This window comes from Neospora caninum, chromosome VIII (assembly GCF_000208865.1).
Source record: "Neospora caninum Liverpool complete genome, chromosome VIII".
NCBI classification, from domain to species: domain Eukaryota; phylum Apicomplexa; class Conoidasida; order Eucoccidiorida; family Sarcocystidae; genus Neospora; species Neospora caninum.
In genome coordinates, this window is record NC_018395.1 from 3,242,135 (window position 1) to 3,262,045 (window position 19,911).

A 19,911-nucleotide genomic window follows, 5' to 3' on the forward strand; every position below is an offset into this window, starting at 1 on the left:
TGAGCCTAGCCGGTGGCTGTCCACACAGTGCTGGCCTGCGAAAACAAAATGGCCACCCTGTACGTGGTAGAAGATCTCGCTATTCACAAATGTTGCGGATGCGCGCAAGTGACAGAACTCGAGGCCGTTTGGGTATCTCGAGCTTTGCATGTGACACAGCATCTTTAGACCGTTTCAGGCGTATGCAACACGCTTGGATAACATAACTTGCTGAAAGATGTTTGCGTTGCAACTTCTCTGCTTTGCTGTTCTTATCGATGACGGCCGCACAACGACCGGTTGGTTCGGAGGTCCTCCCTTGGTCGAGAAAAAAGTGTGAGCGCCATTCGAGATATTCCGCATCCTGTTGCCCCCCGCAAGTGTCATCGCCAGTGGAATATGATTTGCAGCTCTTGTGTCCACCTTCGAATATACAAGGACGGTGTTACTCCACGCGACACGGTCATCACTTTTTTAGCACCGAAGCACCGATCCCTCCGCAAATTAGATCGCAGGTATGCGTGCCGACCCAGGCTTGTGTGAGTTCTGTGACAGAGATGTAATCCTATCTGCTGCTCAAGAGTGTTTTCGCTTGCCGTCACGGAGTAAAATTCGGCTGACGGTAGCAGTGTCGGTTTCGGTGGAACAGCGCGCTACAGCCACTTTGCGGCACCGTGGTCTTAATGATGCACAAGAAAAGCCAAAGAACGCAAGATTTCGTCCGGATTTCATTCGCCGGACACTGTAGCGACCAAGAGCTCGACTGGAAACTAACACAAAACGTTCCAGTCGCCTGATCTGAGCGGTGTATGAGGACGCAATGCTGTGAGCTCATGCAGTCCGCGGAAGTCTGGCCCTTCCGGCTGGCCTCGTTGCCTCCTGAAGGCAAAACTAATGGCTGGGGCGTCGTATCACATATCCAAGCTTTTCAGTTTTCAGGTGCCGTCGTTGGCGGCGGAAAATAGTCCAGGTGTGCAGTTCCTTTGTTGCTGTGACTGTTGAGCGACTACTGCCCGTGGCGCGATATCGCATCTCATCTAATTGTTCTCCAGAATGATACCCTCGCGAAAACGTAACTTAAGGAGTGAATCGAAGAGCGCGCGGCTAAATGCGCGGCGCATCGGGGGCATGTTTCGAGAAAGCGTAATCGAAAGTTCCCTTACCGTCCAATGCTGCTGCGACCATCGCTTTGTAGCGGTTCCCGTGCGCATCGTTCACTATTCCACGTGCATCGCTCACGTCTTTCCGTTTGGTTAGTCTAAAGTATATTTTCCTGGTATCATTTTCACTCGTTTTTCGTTTCCCTTGATCTTAAACGGACAGAAGACATGCTCAACTCAGATGCTCCACAGCGTTTCCGGAGCATCCTCTTCTGCCGCGACTGTTCTTGCGCACTTGCCTGTCTCCAGTTTCCGTTTTTTCGAGCGACATATGCCCATTCCCTCCTTACCATCTTGATGGCAGATTCCCTTTGGCCTTACCATTTCTCATGCATTCGTTGCACATTTGTTAATTCCAAGAGGGTTTTCTCAGGAGCTCCTCAAGTGGGGGTTGGAAAAAGGCAGTGTGTACCAGCCTGTGCCCGTAGATTTGTTTGCGCTGAAGGCCAAAAGGACTACTTTTCCTCAACAAAGGGGATTTTTCCCGTCTTCCCTTCCTCTTTCAAAGTTGCAGTCTCCCTGCAACGTGGGAAGATAGCGCTGTATCTTCTGAAGAGCGTTGTGTCGGGAACCAGCAGCAGACCCTCGCCGTATCTGCCTCGGAAGAACAGCGTTGCCGCATCCAACGGCGCAACGCGGTCCGGGTTCTAGGCTCTCCCTCTCTCTCCCGATTCGTCTTCGTCTTTTGTCTTTCCACTTTGTTATTTGTCCCAGAATCCTCCTTGTCCGTGTGTCTCAAGTATCCGCTTCTCAGTGTATCACCTGCCACGCATCGTACCCGACTGTTCTACACTGTCAACCTAACCTGCTATGCGTGGCCACGAACACGAGGAACGTCGCCGTTGCTGGCTTTCAGTGAACTGCACGAGATTTCAAGTATCAAGATAAGGAGATCCTGGGGGGAAAGCCCCAGGGTGAAGTCACATTAGGCGACCTGCGCGTTCATTTCGACCAGGCAATTCGCTCTCTCGCCACACCGCGGGCTGGCGGCTCCATTCCGTGTTTGGAACGCAGACGCGCTGAGGAGGAAGCCCCTCCCTTTTCATTGATGTGAGGGCTCTCAGGAGACGCATGCCAGCAAGTGCGGAAACGTTTGCAGCTAGGGTGGGATGCGCACCCGCGACGGCGCAGGACGACGGCGCCGCCGTGCTGGCCTTTTTGGGTCTTTTTCCCTTTGCTCCTCGTTTTCCCTTCACTCTCCGTTCTAGCCCTGGAGTCCTTAAAGCAGTTTCGTCCCGTACCTCGCAATGAATGAGCCTGGTCTCTCTCGATCGGGCGTCACCAGGCCGGAACCGCCGCACAGTTGCCGTGGTCCTCCGTCTTCAGCTTCTTCGCATCCCTCTCTCTGCAGTTCGTCCTCGCCTGGTTTTTCTTCCCCGTCTCCCGCGACCTCCCGGCCTGCAGTGCAGGGAAACGGCGTCGTCGCGCACCTACCAGCCGAGACATCTTCTCCGCACAGTCTCCCCTCGCTGGAAACAAACGCTGTGCACCCGCCGTCTTCGCCGTCTCCTTACCCTCCTACGTCTTGCAGCCAAGTCCCTCGACCTGTACCTCACCCCCACCGTGGACAGGGCAGGGAGGGCGGCGCTGCATGCAATCATGACGCCAATGTAGTCAGTGACGTGTGCGCGTCGATCCCCGAAAACGCGTTTCTTCGCCAGTTCCTCACGTCTTCGGGGACCTTCCCATCCGCCGCGGAAATCCTCAAAAAGGCAGCCTTCTTCAACTCGGGGAACCGACCCCACGACGCTCTTCTTCTCTACAACGCCGGACTCAAGGTGTATGCGGATGACGCAAACCTGTGGAACTGCAAAGGCGTCGCCCTCAGAGCTCTCGGGCGCGTGCACGGTCAGTCGCGGGACACTGTTGATGCATTTGCAAGAGACGGATCACACCTGGTCGAGATGTGTGCAGGTACACACGCGCTGGCCGCACGGATCGACAGCGCCATCGACCTCTCGTATTGGGAGTCGGGGGTGGGGGGGGGGGGGGGGGGGAACAAAGACTTGGTGGACAGCCTTGCGGTCGCAACTTTGAACTGTTGAAGCCTGCTTTGTTGTCGACACAGAGGCGCTCGAGTGCTGCCGAGAGGCACTACGTCTCGACCCTCGAAACACGAATGCTCTAAACAACATTGGCGTCGCTTTGAAGGAAAGAGGCGAACTTCTCCAAGCTGTAAGACGACCTTCCTAAGGCATATGCCATGCGTTTGCGTTCTGTTACCGGGGGCTCTCAGGTTTCCCTCTCCAGCTGCTCTCGTCTCGTCTTGCCGTTCCCGCTCTTTCTTCCTTCATATGTGCACCGCACTGCCGCGTGCGCTTTCTATTTCTGCTCCATAACGTCTGGTGGCAACTCTGGAGCTTTACTTCTCTCGTTCCTGCGCTCCCTTGCGTGAATGCGTGTGTATGTGTGCATTTCGGGAAAGGGAAGGGGGTACGCACGCGGAAGCGTCTCGGACCTGTGCCTTGTCTTGAAGCAGCATTCTGAATTTTTTGCGGGGTTTCGCCCGAGATTTGCCGCGCCTTCGATTCGCGTCCCGCATGTGTCGTGAAAGGCTTGCACCACGTCTCTCGGGTCTTCTTCGCTGCCTAGTTCTCCTTTCTTTCCTCTGCCTTCTTCCCCCGTATTTTCTGCGATCAGCCTCTTCACTGTCTCCTTGTGTCCCCGCACTTTTCTTTTTCCTGCCTGATGTGTCTCTGATCTGTCTCCTCCTTCCTCTGCCTGCTTCCTCTCGCTGACCCGCCTCCTCCGCGCGTCTCCGTTCTCACCTTTTACTGCCGTGCTCTTCTTTCTCGCTTGTTCCCTTGCGACCTCTTCTCTTCATTTCTCTCTTCTCTTCTCTTCGCTTCTCTTTCAGGTCGAGCACTATCGCGCGTCGCTGGCAGCGAATCCACACCAACCAAGTACGCGAGCAGAGAGCGACGGACAGAGCAATTGTGGAATCCACGCTGACCCAGACACAAGAAGTGGTGAACGAATTTAGGAAGAGAAAAGGTGACCGAACAGCGAGCGCAGTTCTTCCGAGCCGCCCAAAGGAAGGTTCCTCGTGGCCTCGTGGTCTCGCAGAGACATATCGGTTTGGAAACCGTCCGGCACTTGTCAGGACGGCAGGTTCTCACCTTCCTCAGAAGCACGAGGACGTCGACGGATGTAGCCTTTCCCTTCCTTTTCGTTTGCTCCTTCCGTTCCTCTCAGTCGTTTCTTTTCCCGCGCTCAGTCTCTGTCTTGTCTCTTTCTCCGTCTCGTTCCCCGCCGCCTGCCTGTCCTCTTGTTGCAGCATGTCGCATGAACTTGGCCGTTGCCCTCACCGATCTGGGCACGAAGCTGAAGCAGGAGAAAAAGCTCCAGGCGGGTAAGCAGGCGCGTCTAAAAAGCGAGAAGCGGATCTCAGGTGCCTGCCTTTCTCGTCTTTTCATTTCCTCGCGTTCGTGTCGTTGCCTCGATCTCCCCCTTTCGAGGAGTCCAAGTGGATGCGTCGCTTTCTGATCCGCTCTGCGTGCAGCTCTCGTCTGCTACACAGAGGCGTTGACGGCGGACCCGACGTACGCGCCGTGCTACTACAACCTCGGCGTCATCCACGCCGAGACCGATGACCCACACACAGCTCTGCAGATGTACCGCGAGGCGGTGCGTATCAATCCCCGCTATGTCGAGGCGTACAACAATATGGGCGCTGTGTGCAAAAACCTAGGCAAGGTAGGCGGAAGGCTGCGGTGAGGAAACCCACAGGACAGAGCAGTTGCGCTGCCGTCGCTGCAGCGTCTCCCGTATTCGAGGACGACCTCAAGCACGAACACAGACACAAGACGCGGCTGCTGGCGCTTCGTCTCGGGAGTTCTGTGCTCTCGCGCTGCGACGTTTATCTCAGATCGCTCCCTTGAACTCTCGGATGATGTGTGTGGCCGATCGAAACCAAAGCGGGCTGTGCACTGTTCTGGTCACCTTGCCGAACGCGCCCGCTTGATAGAACTCTGCTTTGCACCTTTGGCCTTCAGCTGGAAGATGCTATCGCGTTTTATGAGAAGGCTCTCGCGTGCAACCCGAACTACCAGCTGAGTCTAAGCAACATGGCTGTCGCTCTCACCGACCTTGGAACGCAACAGAAGACCTTTGAAGGCGCGAAGGTAATTCCCCCTTCTCATTCCAGGACTGCCAGGGCGGAGACGTGGAAAGGATGGGGCAGGTCGGGAATCACGAGCTCGCCGAAATGGCCGAGTTTAACTGTCTGCGTGGCTCGCGGTCCGTTGCTCCACAGACCCTCCTGCGTCTTCACTCGCGTCTCTCTCTCGCGAACTCCCTCAGCTCTACCTGCGCGTGAACACGGATGCGTGCTTCTAACTCGTCTACCTATACACATATATAGATACATACATCTTTACATATATATATATATATATGTACACACGCATATATCTGTGTGCGTGTGTGTAGAGATACATGTGTATTTGCAATCACACTCAGATACGGACTTCATGAAAGCAGACAGTCCATATTCTGCGCGTGCCGGATACGCGCGGGTCAAGAGAAAGCGTGGATCCTCGGGGGGGGAATCAAAGTGTGTGGATATACTATTCTTTGTTGAGGGGTATTCGTCGCGGCACGAGCTCCGCGTGAGATGCGTCGTGGGGGAATGGCGTGATTCTTGTGTCTCCTGTTTTACTGCCTTTGCCGCCTGCAGAAAGCCATCTCTCTCTACAAAAAGGCGTTAATCTACAATCCGTATTATTCGGACGCGTACTACAATCTGGGTAAGCTGCTCGCGTCTCGATGGTATTGTAGCCTCGCGTGTGTTTCCACTGTTTCGCGTCGCTCTTCTTCTTCTTCTTCTGAAATTGACAGTGTGCTTTCCTTATCATATTTTGCGAGCGCTTTCTCTCCCTTTTGGCTCGTTTCCAAGACGCGTCTTTCGTGTTTCGTCTGCTCTTTCGTTTCCGATTCCTCGGAAGAGAAGACGCGAGACTCTCGCCTGGTCGTCGGCTCTTCTCCCTTCCCCCCGTACACTCACCACTCTTTTCTGGGCCGCGAGCTACCCTTTTTTCCCGTTCGCACGTTGCGCGTTTGTCCTGTGTCCCCTCTTCCTGAACCCCAGTCTCCTGTCGCCCACCTGTCGCATTTCGTGTCTCTTTAGGCGTCGCTTACGCCGACTCGCACAAGTTCGACAAAGCCCTGGTGAACTACCAGCTGGCCGTCGCCTTCAACCCTCGATGCGCAGAGGCGTACAACAACATGGGTGTCATCCACAAGGACAGAGAAAACACGGACCAGGCGATTGTTTGCTACAATAAGGCTCTGGAAATCAATCCGGACTTCTCGCAAACCCTGAACAACCTCGGTGTTCTCTACACGTGCACCGGAAAGGTGAGATGAGAACCCTGCATATTCCCCGAAAGCGTCGAGAGAACCGCGCCTCGGTCGTGCGCTCCAAAGGACGCGTGGGTAGGTCTGGACGCATGGCGGCCTCTTGGCCTCTCGATTCGTCGCAGCGTAGGATCTACATCAAAACATAATAAATATATACATATATACATATATATGTATATATATATATATATATATATATATGTTTTAGATTTACGTCCTGTGGGCTTCGTCCTGCCTGGATCGCTTTGTACGTCTCTAGATGATGTTGGCGTGTGGCCCGAGTCCCAGTTTCTGCGCTTGACGCGTCTTATATATGCACGTTTCCCCAGTTGCGTGCGTCTGTGCATGCGAATATTTTTGTGTGTCGCACTGTACAGTGTACATCTGGCCGAGTGTCGCAGATAGCTCGTGCGTGCGTCGATTTTGATTCGCAGATTGGCGAGGCGTTGCAGTTCGCCAAGCGTGCCATCGAAGTCAATCCGAGCTACGCGGAGGCGTACAACAACCTGGGCGTTTTGTACCGCGACCAAGGCGACATCGAGGACTCTGTGAAAGCGTATGACAAATGTTTGGTTCTTGACCCAAACTCGCCCAACGCCTTCCACAACAAGTCAGTGCGCGTCTTTGTTTTCTGTTTTCCTCTCTCGCTGCGCCCTTCCCGAGGGCCAGCCTGCGCGTTTGTCCAGCAGTGCCGAGCTGTGCATGCCGCGCCTGTCGAGAACCACACCCTTGTCCAAATTTCGGGGAGACAACTGGGGGGGATTCACAGCCGTCTGCGCGTTTGTCTCTGCGTGCACGTCCTCTCTTTTCGTCTCCCACGCTTCTCGGCGATGCGTCGCCTCCCTGTGGAGCTGCGCGTCCTCCGCCAGTTTTTTTCGCGTGCCGGCGTCTCTCTGCCCTGCCGGTAGAGGCCGGACTCTAGGCACTTTCTGAGATGCTGGCGAACCCGCGCCTACGGGGAGAGAGAGAGTGTCTTGTTTTGTGTCAACTTCGCTGACTTCGACGCCTGCAGGGTGCGGCATTCACATGTTTGGTGTCGACCTGCTTTCAGGCTGCTTGCCTTGAACTACTTGGAGGATTTGCCCGACAACGAGATCTTCCGGGTTTCAGAAAAGTGGGGCGGCCAGCTCCTCTCTGCGCGGACGCCGTACACTTCTTGGCTGTGTCCACACATCAGCATATCGCCTGCGCCTTCCTCGCTTGCTCCGTCCTCACTTTCTCCTTCCGCGTCGCCTTCTCTGTCTTCGCCTCCTTTGTCTTCCGCGTCGATTGCCTCGAGAGTCATCCGCGTCGGCTACATAGGTCCGGACTTCTTTACTCACTCTGTTTCGTATTTCATTCATGCCCCGCTGGTCTACCACGACAAGTCAAAGTTCCACATAACTGTCTACGCCAACGTTATCCGGGAAGACGAGAAGACGCAGGTACGCGATAGAGGAGACGCGGGCTTTTGCTTCTCAGGCCCTGGCCGTTTTTTTCACGGGGACAGTTCCGTTTCTGGAAGGTGAACCATTTCGCAGCGTGCGTCGCGAGTGGCGCCTATATTTCCCGCGACTTCTGTAGCTGGCCTCTCACGTTCTTCCCCTCTTCAGTGTCTCTTCATCGCCGTGCTCGTCTTCCAGGCCACATAGGGGGTTGACGCGTTTTATCGCCGGGTCCGTTTTGGGGGGAAAATCGAGAAGTCGCATGTTTGATCACACCTCTCCCGCCGCAAATACCGCATTATAGAACGGACGAGGGAGAGACAAGTCCCTGTTCGCCACAGCGGCGTTGTCTCCCTGGTTTCCGGTTCCCGCGCCGGCAGTCTTCGTTTTGTCCGGCCATCGCTTTCTCTCGTCCGCTCCTCCGGTTCCCCGGCAGCTGTTCGTTTGCCCCGAATCGCTGACGCGAACATTCCCCTGGTGCGGTGTCGCTGAGACACGATTATTTCTAAGCTGTTTCTGGGGAGTGTATACTACGCGTTGGACGGCCGGTTTTCATCTTGGATGTCTCCCGCCTCGTCAAGACCGGAGCCTGGAGACTTCCTCCGTTCTCGTGAGATCGCACCCTCCGCCACGGGGTTTTTGGCACGTGCCGAGTGGGCTTTCTTTTTCGTTTCCCACTTCAGATGTTCAAAGCGCTTCCACATTGCTGGCGCTCCATCGTGGGCATGCACGAACGCGACGTCGCGCACCTGATTCGAGAAGACAAAATCGACATCCTGGTCGAGCTCGCCGGCCACACTGCACACAACCGCCTCGACGTGATGGCCTGGAAGCCTGCACCGATCCAAATCAGCTGGATTGGCTACCCAAACACAACGGGTCTCAAGACGATCGACTTCCGGATAACTGACGCTGTTGCCGACCCCGCGGACACAACGCAGTTGTATGTCGAAGAGTTGGTTCGCCTGCCAAACTGCTTCATCTGCTACCATCCCCCTCCGGACTTCCCCAAAGACGTCCCCGCGAAACCGCCCCCCGTCGTCGAACACGGCGTCATCACTTTCGGATCTTTCAACAACCTCGCCAAGCTCGGCAAACAGGTCGGCGCGTGCGAAGAGACGAGACAGGGAAACAGCACCCGCGCGACTCTCTTGAAGAAACACACACCGGGCCCAGTGGCAATTTACAAATCAATTTCTCCCGCGTGCATACACCTGCACATCTCCACCACCACTCACACACATACATATATGTATGTATGTATGTATGTATGTATGTATGTATGTATGTATGTATGTACGTATGTATGTATGAATGTATGTATGTATGTATGTATGTATGTATGTATGTATGTATGTATGTATGTGTGTTCGTATGTATATATGCGTGTATGTAAGTATGTGTGTATGCATGTATGTATGTACGTACGTAAGTATGTATGTATGTGTATGTTGATGAGTGTAGGTGGGTCAATTTACGCGCCTGTGTGTATTCCGTTGCAGGTTATCGAGCTGTGGAGTCGCATCTTGAAAGCCGTCCCAACTAGCCGGTTGCTGCTGAAAGCTCGGCCGTTTGCAAATGAGGAAATGCAGCGAAAATTCAAGGCGAAATTTGAAGCCCATGGAGTCTCGGGAGATCGCATCGACGCCATGGCTCTTGTTCCGGCGTGCATGGATCACTTAATGGTGAGAGGAGACGGGAACCGTTACTCTTTCCCATGCGCTCTCGACCTTCTCTTCTCCCTTCTCTTCCTTCTCTGCCTGTTGCGTTTGCCTTCCCCTTTTCCGTCGTTGTTCAGCCCTGCGCGTCATGGTTCGCGGGTTCCTCCCTGTCTCGCCACTCCGTGTTCTGTTCACCGCCGCTGCTCTACTTCCGATGCCTTTTCTGTCTTCTCCTGCCGAGATATCCCAGCACGTTCCGTCTTCGTCTGCTTGCCGCGTTCCCTTCTCGCGGAAAAATTATCCCAGCTGTTTTATTTTCTGCGCTCGCTGCCTTCTCGGCGTTCACCTGACTTCAGGTGTATTCACTGGTCGACATCGCCCTCGATTCCTTTCCGTACGCGGGGACTACCACGACGTGCGAGGCTCTGGTCATGGGCGTTCCAGTCGTCTCTCTTCGTCGGAAAAATATTCACGCGCACAACGTGGGGGCGACTCTGCTAGCCCACTACGGACTTCCTGAGCTTGTCGCTGACACTCCTGAGCAGTACGTCCGTCTAGCTGTCGAGGTAGGTCATTCGCACAAATATACCCATATATATATATGTATATTTGTGTATATGCGTCTCCGCTTTTTGCCTATATATAAGGACGTCTTGGCAGATAGATGTCTAAAGGAAGGACTGCTTACCAGCGGGTCTTCGGAAAAGGGGGAGAGCAGCGCTGTATGTGCATGTTCGTTGACATGCCCGTACACATCTTACCGCAGAGATGCACGTGGACATCCACACGGTGCATGGCCTTGTGTGCACTGAAATCAGCGGAAGCGTGGTGTATCGGATATATATATATATATATATATATACATCTGGATAAGCGCTTTAGCGTCTTCGTGTAGGGCTGTGCTCGCGCATCTGTATCTGCTTGACTGGCCGTTCCTCGACCCCAAATGCTTTTCCATGCATCTTTTTCACAGGCTTGTGTCTCTGCTTTTGCATGCGAATGCATGTGGGTGTCTCGAGTCCCGACGAGCGTTTTCCAGCCCGGCGGACTGCCGAAAAAGACACTCGCGTCCTCCTCCACTGCTCAACTCTGCCTGTCTCCTGTCTGTTCTGTGTTTCGGTTTTCGTGGCGATGCTTTGCGCTCTCATTTCTCCCTGTTTGTCTCTGCGTCTTGCGCGCGTGGGCTGTATCGCGCTCAGCTCGCAGGGGATGTCGAGCGACTGAAACAGTATCGCCAGAGCATCCGCGCGGCTGTTTTGGAGAAGGCGTCTCAGCCGCATGCGGAGAGGTTCTCTCGCGACTTGGAAGAACTTTATCGCCAGCTCATAGCTCGCCAGCGACCGGAAAAATGAACCCGGCGTGCATGTAGCGCTCAGAAGTTCTCGCAGCGTGTTCCACAGCTTTCTATCGCAGCAGCAAATGCCGAGCGCGCGGAGACTTCTGTGGAGGCGGAAACGAAACGCGGCGAGGCAGCGCCTCCCGGTGAGAATTTCGAGAGGCAGAAACTCTTTTTCGCATTGCGGCGCTAGCCTCCGGAGCGCACTCTCGAGAGGTCGCGCCTGCTGTTTTTCAGTGGAACGAAGTGGGAAGATGCGACAGGAAGTCGTAGCTTCTGCGGCAGGCGGGGAAGTTCACAGGTAAAGTGGACGTTTCCCGAAACACCTGAGCAGGAGAGACAAAGCGAAACACGCGAAAGAGAAGAAGAGAGCGCGAACCGTTTCCACGTTTCAGCGCGACCGCTTTGCGAAGGTTTCTTTGTGTGGCGAACAACGCACGAATGGAAAAAGCGTTACATGCCTTGCCCATTTTTACTCTCGCCGCATGCCACGGACCCGCTCTCTTTTTCGCCATCCGTTTTAGATATTTTTGTCCAGGCTCTCGTCCGATATCGGTGTGTGGGCATGGCCATCTGTCGTTTGGTTTTTTTCGAAGTCGCAGTTTGTAGATGGACATTTCCGCGGTCCCTGCTGACGCAGCCAGCGGGGAAGGCCTTTGTTTCGCCAGCCTCCCGTGAGAAGTCTGCCTTGCGACCGTGTGAAAACTTAAATCAGGTGTCTCCTTTTCCCTGCGCCACTGAATCTGGGGTTTGCAAGAAAGTGCGCGACGCCGACGGGGCATGCGGCGAGAGACTCTTTCACGTTTTATGCGTCGAGACACCCGGCAGTATGCGACTGGCTGTTTAGTGAAGAAACCGTCGGCGCGGAGAAAGAGTTGCCCGAGAAGGTGCGAAAACACAACTACACTTCAGGTTTAGAGATCCGAGGAAACGTGAGAAGGCCTCTCGTGGCACGGAAGATGAACACTGGGCGCAGGTTTCTAGGTTTATTTCGCTTTCACACCCTGCGAGATGCCAGCGCTCTGCCGCCCGGTACTATCCTTAGCTTCTCTCCACTTTCGCCTCTTCCCGCCGATCGATTGCCGCAACATTCGCGTTCGGGCTGACTGATTTTCTCGGACTTTTCACGTCTATCTTGTAGAACGGAAAACCAAGCGCGCGAACGCACGATTAGTCCTTGCCAGTTCACACGGCCAACGCGCGGAACGTTTCTGTACAATCCCAAATGCCTTTCTGTTTTAAATATACAGATACAGATTCACTCTTGAATCTCTTCAGTGTCTCGTTAGCAGATGGTTTGCGTGTGGCGTTCTCCCTGATGGGTCTCGCGAGAACACACGCGTCGCTTTTCGACAGTTAGGTATTCTTCCCTTTCCGCTTCTCGGCGCTCTCTTTCGGTAGAAAATCGAGCTCTACAGCCCACCCGACTTTTCGGGTGCCTTTTCTCTCTCTTCTGCAAAGCTAGAAATAGCTGCTTTCCTTGACTCTCGCCTCCTTGCTGTCTTGCGCAGACGAATCCTTTCGGTTCGCGCTCGTTGCCCCGTAAATACACGCTCTGTCTTAACTGTTCCTCCCAGGAGACAGGCCGCATTTTCGAGGGGTACGCAGCCTGCCCCGACCTGGCCTCGTTTTCGCGGGTCTTTTTGTTTCGTCGGGTGTATCGCCGCTGGAGCCCTGAGAAGATTGGAAAACCTGGGTGAAACCTCAAAAAAACCGTGTCTCGCAGGAGTCGCAGCGCGATCCGCTGCCGGATCCGCCTGTCCCCGCATGTGCTCTCGACTCGCTCTTTTCATTTTTCGCAGGGGGGCAAAAAGCGCGCGCCGCGACGAGGCTGCGCGCCGGGAAAAAGGCGGTCTCCCTTTTTGTCCTGTCTCTCCTGCTCAGCTGACTCCGTCCAGTCTGTAAAACACAAAACTGAGGAGTGAAAACCTCACCCCACTCTGTTTCTGACAAGTCAGTGGGGGTTTTCGGTGAGAGTACCCGCACAACGTCGAGAGACACGGGACAGACCTGTCTCAGTCGGCTTTTAGGTTTTTGTTGGCGCTGTTTGACGGCTTTCAAGGTTGGAAAGACACGAATCCCGTAACTACAACCAAAAAACGCCTCCCTCTTTTTCGTGGCACGAACCGTTTCTGCGTCATCCTGCGCAGAATCCAAAACCGCTGTCCTTCCTGGCGATAGACGCACCCTGGGCGTATATACACTGGTTCGCCGAAACCACCCGTGGCCTCTACGTTTCCCCTCGGCATTCAATTCCCTCCCTCTTGCCTTTCTCTCTCTCACCGTCGTGTTCGAAAATGTCTCTCGCCACGCCCTTCAAATCCGCCAGCGAAATGCTGGAATATATCCAAGCCAACCAGGTTCAACTTCTCGACTGTTGCTTCGTCGACCCTTGCGGCCTCTGGCACCACTGCAGCATGCACGTCTCCCAGGTACCTGATCTCGGCAACTCACGTTCCCTGCCCCTCCCCGTACACGCATATTCATATATATGCATATATATATGTATATATATATATGTATATATATATATATATATGTATATGTATATGTATGTGTATATATATGTATATGTATACATGTGTGTATCGAGATGTATACATGAATGTATATATATATATATATATGTATATATATGATGCATATACGTTGATATGTATAGATGCATTTTTGTGGATTGCCACAAGTGTCTGTTGACAACGGGTGAGTAGGCCGTCGCGTCTCTGCGTGTTGTGTATCGCTGTATGTTTACGTACGTGATGCGCCAGGTTTCCGTGCAGGAGATGCGCTGCTTGGGAAGGGGAACGGTGGAGACGTGAAACGTGTGAAAGGATTTACGCCGTTGTTCATCTCGCTGCCAGTGTGGACCTAAAGAGATATCTACGGATGCCGCGACAGCGCGGGAGCGTGCAGGTTTCTGTCGTCGCGTCAGACTGAATCGGCGCGTTCTGCTTGTCTCTCGTTTGCCTTTTTCCCAGGTCGATGAGAAAGCCCTGAGAGAAGGATTTGCTTTCGACGGCTCCTCCATCCGCCTGTTCGCCACAGTTGCGTGCTCCGACATGTCCATGATTCCTGGTGCGTCTCGCTGGTTTTACGTGTCCCCTCTTTCTCGTGGCTGCTGCCCACGAACCCCCGCCTTTCCTTTTTGTCTCTTTCCGCTTTGCTGCCTCTGGGCATCGTTCGCGGTCGTTTGCTTCCTCTTCCTTCTCCGTCTCTGTTCTCGTCTCGATCGACAGCTGTCCCGCGCCTCTTCTCTGTAGCGCGTGCCGTTTCGTCTCTGGCATCTCTCGCCTTCTCTCGCGTCTCCACGACTGTCCCTCTTGTTCGTTTCTGCTCCCCCTCGGCGAGTCTCGCACCCATCTCGCGCACGTGATTGAATCCACCGCTGTCTTCTTCTGTCCCCGCCTTCTCACGTTCTGTTCTCGCGGGCTTTCCGACCTTCTTCAACTTTTCGACGTTTCCCCACTCCGCCTCTCTGTTCTTTCCCTGTCTCCATCTTTGCGTTCTCCTGCTTCTATGCCTCTGGTGACGCTGCTCTTCCTCGCCGATCTCCGCTCCGAAAAGCTGGGTGCCGGCCCTTACGCGTGTCGCCGTCTTTCCTGGTTCTCTTGTCTCGGCTGTTTTTCCTATCAGATCCCAAGACATGCTGGATTGATCCCTTTCAAGACCACAAAGTGATGCACGTCACGTGCGACATCAGCGATCCGAATGGAAAGCCGCTCGAACGGTGCCCGAGGCGCATTGCTCAGCGGTGTGAAGCTTGGGTGACGTCGCTCGGCCTAGCAGATGCGGTACGGCCCCCTTTGCTCCTCGGCTCTCTTTTCCCCCGTCCCTCGCGACTTCCTTTCTTTCACCAGAACAGATGTTGATATCGATACACACTCTCTCTCTGGCGGACACAGAATCATAGAATTCTGTTTTACTCGTAAATCACAAAGAGCGAACAAGTGTCGTGCGGGTGTCGCGCAAGCGCCTACGCATGCGTTGTCCGTGGGGGTGGTGGACGGCGTTTTTGACGCTCACGTTTGCGTCACGGGACTTTCGTCAACGCACCTGACGAAGACAGATCTGCAAGTGAGAGGGGCGCGGGCGGGGATTCAGTGTCTGGACAGAAGAGGAAGGCGCGTCTCGGTGCTGCGCAGGCTGGGCGGAGTCTCGCGGTATGTACCGATCTCTCTGGCGGACTCGGACACGAGCTGCACGATACTCGAAGCTCGAAGCTGAAGAGACATGTGACCAGTGGTGCACTGATTCGCCTCCCGGAACGCTTGTCTTTGTCGGGTTGTGGTGGGACTCCGCGTGCGCCTTTTGTTCTCTCTCCACAGGTGTACATTGGTCCGGAAGCGGAATTCTTTATTCTCGACGACGTCCAGTACACTTGCTCCCCTAACAAAATCAGCTACGAAATCGACTGCGAAGAAGGCACCTGGAACAGCGGCGGTGAGTGTTTTTCGCGGCATCTCGCCCGGCCCTGTTAGTGCGCGGCGACGTCCACACACACGCACCGGGCCGCTTATTTCGCGCGTCTCGCTGTATTGACGCGCACGCCTCGACCTCGCGAATTGCGAGGCTGCAAAGAACGCAAAGAGTAACAGCGCCTTGCCTTTCCCCGTAGCACGCAACCATTGTAGGAGAAGCCGGCGAGGCTTGTCGCCACCGTGGCCTTGGGAACGGTCACGGTTCCCTCCCTTGGAGACTTTCTGCGGAACTCGCGTCACCGTCTGTTACCCCCAAACACATATCCCCTGTATTAACGGCGAGAGAAAACTACTGCTCAGATGTTGTATGATCAGTACCGTCGTACTGGGAGTGATACCCTCTGAGGCAGGACTATAAGCGTTTTCTGAGAGCTTGCACTGTGAAGAAGTTGCGTTGGGATCAGAAGGCCTTTTTGTGTTGCATGTGCATGGCCGATGTGGCCAGGGGAGGTTGTGAACGTGCACTTCGGTTTTTCGCTGGGGGAGTGTCTGGCCCGTGTGGCCTGGATGTGCCTGATTTTCTCGCCCCTGCGCGCGTGTCCGCGTCGAGCCGCCTGGGAACCGTTTTCTCGTTTCTTTCTGTCGGCGGTTTCCTGCGCAGCTACGCTGACGGCCCCCGCCGGCTACCGGAACCTCGGGCACCGCATGCCCCACAAGAAGTGGTACTTTCCGGTGTCGCCGATCGACAAGCACGCGAATCTGAGGACGGAGATGCTGCTGACGATGGGCGACTTGGGTTTGCCGATTGAAAAACACCACCACGAGGTCGGATGCTGCCAACATGAGTTGGGGTTCACGTTCCGCACCCTTGTGGACGCCGCCGACCTGATGATGGTGTACAAGTACGTGGTGAAGAATGTCGCGCAGAAGGCGGGGAAGACTGCCACGTTCATGCCGAAGCCGATGGCGGGCGACTGCGGTTCCGGCATGCACAGCCATCAATCCCTGTGGAAGAACGGGACGAATCTGTTCTTCGACGCCAAGGGCAGTTACATGAAACTGTCCCAGCTCGCCATGTGGTACATCGGCGGCCTCTTGAAGCACGCACATGCAGTCCTCGCCTTCTCGAACTCGACGACAAACTCGTACAAGCGCCTCGTGCCCGGATACGAGGCTCCAACCAAACTGACCTACTCCAAGGTACGGCGAACGGGAAACACCAGATTGCTCCGTGTCGCGGAGCGAACCTGACAGGAGGAGTCTTCTTTCGGGAACAGCGAGACTGTGGGAACCAACGAGGGTGCACGGAGTATAAGGCGAGGCCTCAGTTCGTTCCGATCTGCGCGTTTCGTCTGCATCTTCGTCCAAATTGGCATGTCGACTTTATAGTGTATCTCGCCTTACACTTGGAGCCCATCCACGATAGACATATATATATATATATATATATATATATAAGTGAAATGGTGCTCGGACCTCGAGTCTTTCCGTGGCTCTGCCTGTGTGTTTTAGGGCAATCGCAGCGCTGCGATTCGCATTCCTCTCTGCGACGGAGACAACCCGAAAGCGAAGCGCCTGGAATTCCGGTGCCCCGACGCTGCAGGCTGCCCTTACCTTTGCTTCGCGGCCATGGTCATGGCTGGCGTCGACGGAATCCGCAACAAAATCGACCCGCCTCCTCCTGCAGACTGCGACGCTGCCGAGGTGGACTCCCCTCTTGTTCGCAGCACACCGTCCTCGTTGAGCGAGGTGCTAGATGCCTTGGAAACCGACCACGACTTCCTGCTCGAAGGCGGAGTCTTCACCAGGGTAAGAGCCGCTTCAGCTTCTGAAAGACACTGGGCGTGCGGCCGTTGAACACAAAGCAGCATTCATACCTATCTACTCCTATATCTATCTATGTGTATCTATCGGTCTATCTACGAGGGGTTTGCGGAGTCAGCACACGTGCCGCTGAGTTTTCTGCTCGCCTTCATGGCTGTATCTGGATTTATGCACGTCTCTATGAGTTTGCGTAGGTCCCACGGGGTCTGGATTCGCTTCATCATGTCCAAAGATATCGATTCGTGCGCGTTCTTCCAGGGGGTGTCGAGTCGAATGATTTTACGTCAATCATGCATTCTGGCAATGCGGTTTGGATGCAACGAGCGGGGGATGTTCTTTCGCACGTAGAAACGAAACGAGACACTCTTTGTCGCTGGAAGCGCCGAGGGTGTGAAGATGTTTTGACGATTGCATCGTTTTCTTTCGTTTCTTTTCCAGGACTTTATTCACGCCTACATCGAGATGAAGCGTGCCGAAGTCGCAGCCGTGCAGCTCACACCACACCCGCGGGAGTACGAGCTCTACTACCATTGCTAGAGGAGGCGCTGGCGCACTCTGTTCTCGGCTTTTCGTATCTTTTTGAGAAGCGAAACCGAGAGTATGAAGAAGAGACTCTACTGTCCCGTTACGTGGCGCTGTGTCGCCCCCGTACCGGTGGTGTGTAGATACGAATACACAGACCACACCCTGATTCCCAGGGTGGGGCGTCGACAAGTGTATATGTGTAAGCCTCTGTAGCTGTAGGTTCTTCTACGTCTCCGTCTGTAGACTTAACACAGTGTACAGAGAGGATCTGAATCGTTACACAGGTATGTATGTGTCGCTTGATCGGTCTTTCTGTCTTCTGCATGCATGTGTTACGTTTTTCTGTAGACGCGGATGCGTCTACGGATTCGTCTGCAGCTCTAGATGTACGCGTGCGTTTGGGTTTCGGTCGATACGGATGCATGCGCGTCCGCGCTTCTGCGGATGTGGACGACTCTCTGTGTTCAGCTGGAATGGGGGGGAGTCGATGTGGAGGGAACGGAGTTTGCATGTTCCTAGCGCCGCGGCGGTTCCAACCAGCAGTGTGTCCTTCCTTCAGCTGCGGTTTGCGTTCTCGCTCTTATGGGGCTGTGGCTAGTTGTCGGAAGCTCGAATGCAGCTGATTTTCTTTGAGCCGGCGAGGAAAAGAACGCCGCAGAATCTCAGATCATATGACGTAGCCCCCGACCTCGTTTTTTTCTTTTTTTTCGACCGGAACACGGCAAGAAGCGGAGGAGACTCCCAAGCTGCGCCGCACTCTTCTCCGCGGGATGCGCGTGGCGCCTCTCCACCAGAGTGAACGCGTGGTGACAGGTCGCCAACGCGGGCGAGTGCGTGAGGGTTCTTTCACGTGGGAAGTGAAATGGAGCTGCCGGGAAGGTTCGCTGCCCGGGGAGACACCACACTGAGATTCCCCGTTCACTTCGCCAACTCGCGGTCCCGCTAGAATCGCTACGACGAGAGTGGGCTTTGTGGTTTTTGTTTTGTCAGAGTTGTATTTGACAGTGACACCAACTGCAATGTGGAGAGGCCTCTGTGTAGCAACCAAATACGCAGGTGTCGCTTCGTTCCTTTGTACTTGATCTTCTTCGACGGAAAAGACATTGCCGCACTCGCCGTGCACGTTCTTCACAGACGCACGCAGAAAGATTCGCAGGGCCCGCCGGACACGTGACACATATAAGGAAAAACACCCGCGTGGCATATATATATATATATATATATATATATATATGCGCACGCAAGTATTTATTTATGCATTTCGAGTTTTTTGTTCTGATAGTCATATGGAACGATTTACAGAGGAACACGTGTCGTCTGTCGAGCAGTCCATGTGTTTATCACTGTCGGAATAAGATGTCGATACGCATAGGAACAAAGTCGGCTGTGAGATAACACGCGCGAGGAAGCACACACGTGCTTAGATATATATATATATATATATACACGTTTTGTGTGCATTTTATGTTTTCGATTTGCTGTTTCTGTGGCGACGCCTGCTGGGCCAGAACGTGACTAGCTGGGGCGTGGCGGTGGTAACGAAGGGGAGTGTGATGCGAATCCGTAAGCCTTTTGGTTTGACAATCTGTGAATCCTGAAGAGTCAGGGACTAGAAGAGAAGCAGAAAAACTCTGGCGTTTGTGCCCAACCAGCGGGGACGAACGTGTGTGGGCGAGAGTGTCGCGACGCCTCCCCACGAAAAAATCGTGTAGGAAGCACAACAGCGTGGGTGTGCGAGAAAAGGATGCCACTACACTTTTGGAAGCTCGACAGGGAGAAAACGAACGGGAAAACGCAACAAAATGTGTTACATGCCTCGAGAAAAGCTGGGATGGAGAGTGAGCACAGCACTCTGGAAAGCGAAAAGTAGGGAGGCAGGCGAAATTCGGAGACTTGGCACTGTGAGTGTGCGAGGTAGGAACAGAGGCTGCTGTCATTTCGGGTAAAGAGAAAGACACAGCACAACCAAGATTGCGTGTGTTCCACTGGAAGAGACATTGAGGAGCGGCGTTTCCTGAACAGTACCGGAGCAACGCAGGGAAAACCACCGTGAGAACATCGACTACTCCGAATGAAAGATGAGCATGCAGTTCTGTCGAAATTCACAGTATTCCGATCTTGAAGTCGACAAGTGAACGCCTTGGTACAACCGAGCAACGCAAGAGCAAGGCGAGTGCCTATCGCCAAACATATTTCTGTTTGAATCTACACGTAAGCACATTC

At 54.1% G+C, this 19,911-nt stretch overlaps 2 protein-coding genes across 2 annotated transcripts; both read left to right on the plus strand.

Annotated features, from left to right (window-relative positions):
• Positions 1-2,386: 2,386 nt before the first annotated feature.
• NCLIV_034150 (hypothetical protein) lies at positions 2,387-10,937 on the plus strand (the record flags this gene model as incomplete). The annotated part of the gene is made up of 14 exons (XM_003883611.1): positions 2,387-2,987; positions 3,208-3,314; positions 3,997-4,042; positions 4,417-4,491; positions 4,642-4,835; positions 5,135-5,263; positions 5,818-5,887; positions 6,268-6,497; positions 6,935-7,110; positions 7,552-7,924; positions 8,608-9,024; positions 9,427-9,609; positions 9,942-10,151; positions 10,785-10,937. 14 exons carry the CDS (start codon positions 2,387-2,389, stop codon positions 10,935-10,937), a joined length of 2,964 nt encoding a protein of 987 aa, XP_003883660.1.
• Positions 10,938-13,218: 2,281 nt separating this feature from the next.
• NCLIV_034160 (Glutamine synthetase, related) lies at positions 13,219-17,700 on the plus strand (the record flags this gene model as incomplete). The annotated part of the gene is made up of 7 exons (XM_003883612.1): positions 13,219-13,281; positions 13,900-13,996; positions 14,555-14,712; positions 15,247-15,361; positions 16,001-16,539; positions 16,852-17,148; positions 17,602-17,700. 7 exons carry the CDS (start codon positions 13,219-13,221, stop codon positions 17,698-17,700), a joined length of 1,368 nt encoding a protein of 455 aa, XP_003883661.1.
• Positions 17,701-19,911: the final 2,211 nt, after the last annotated feature.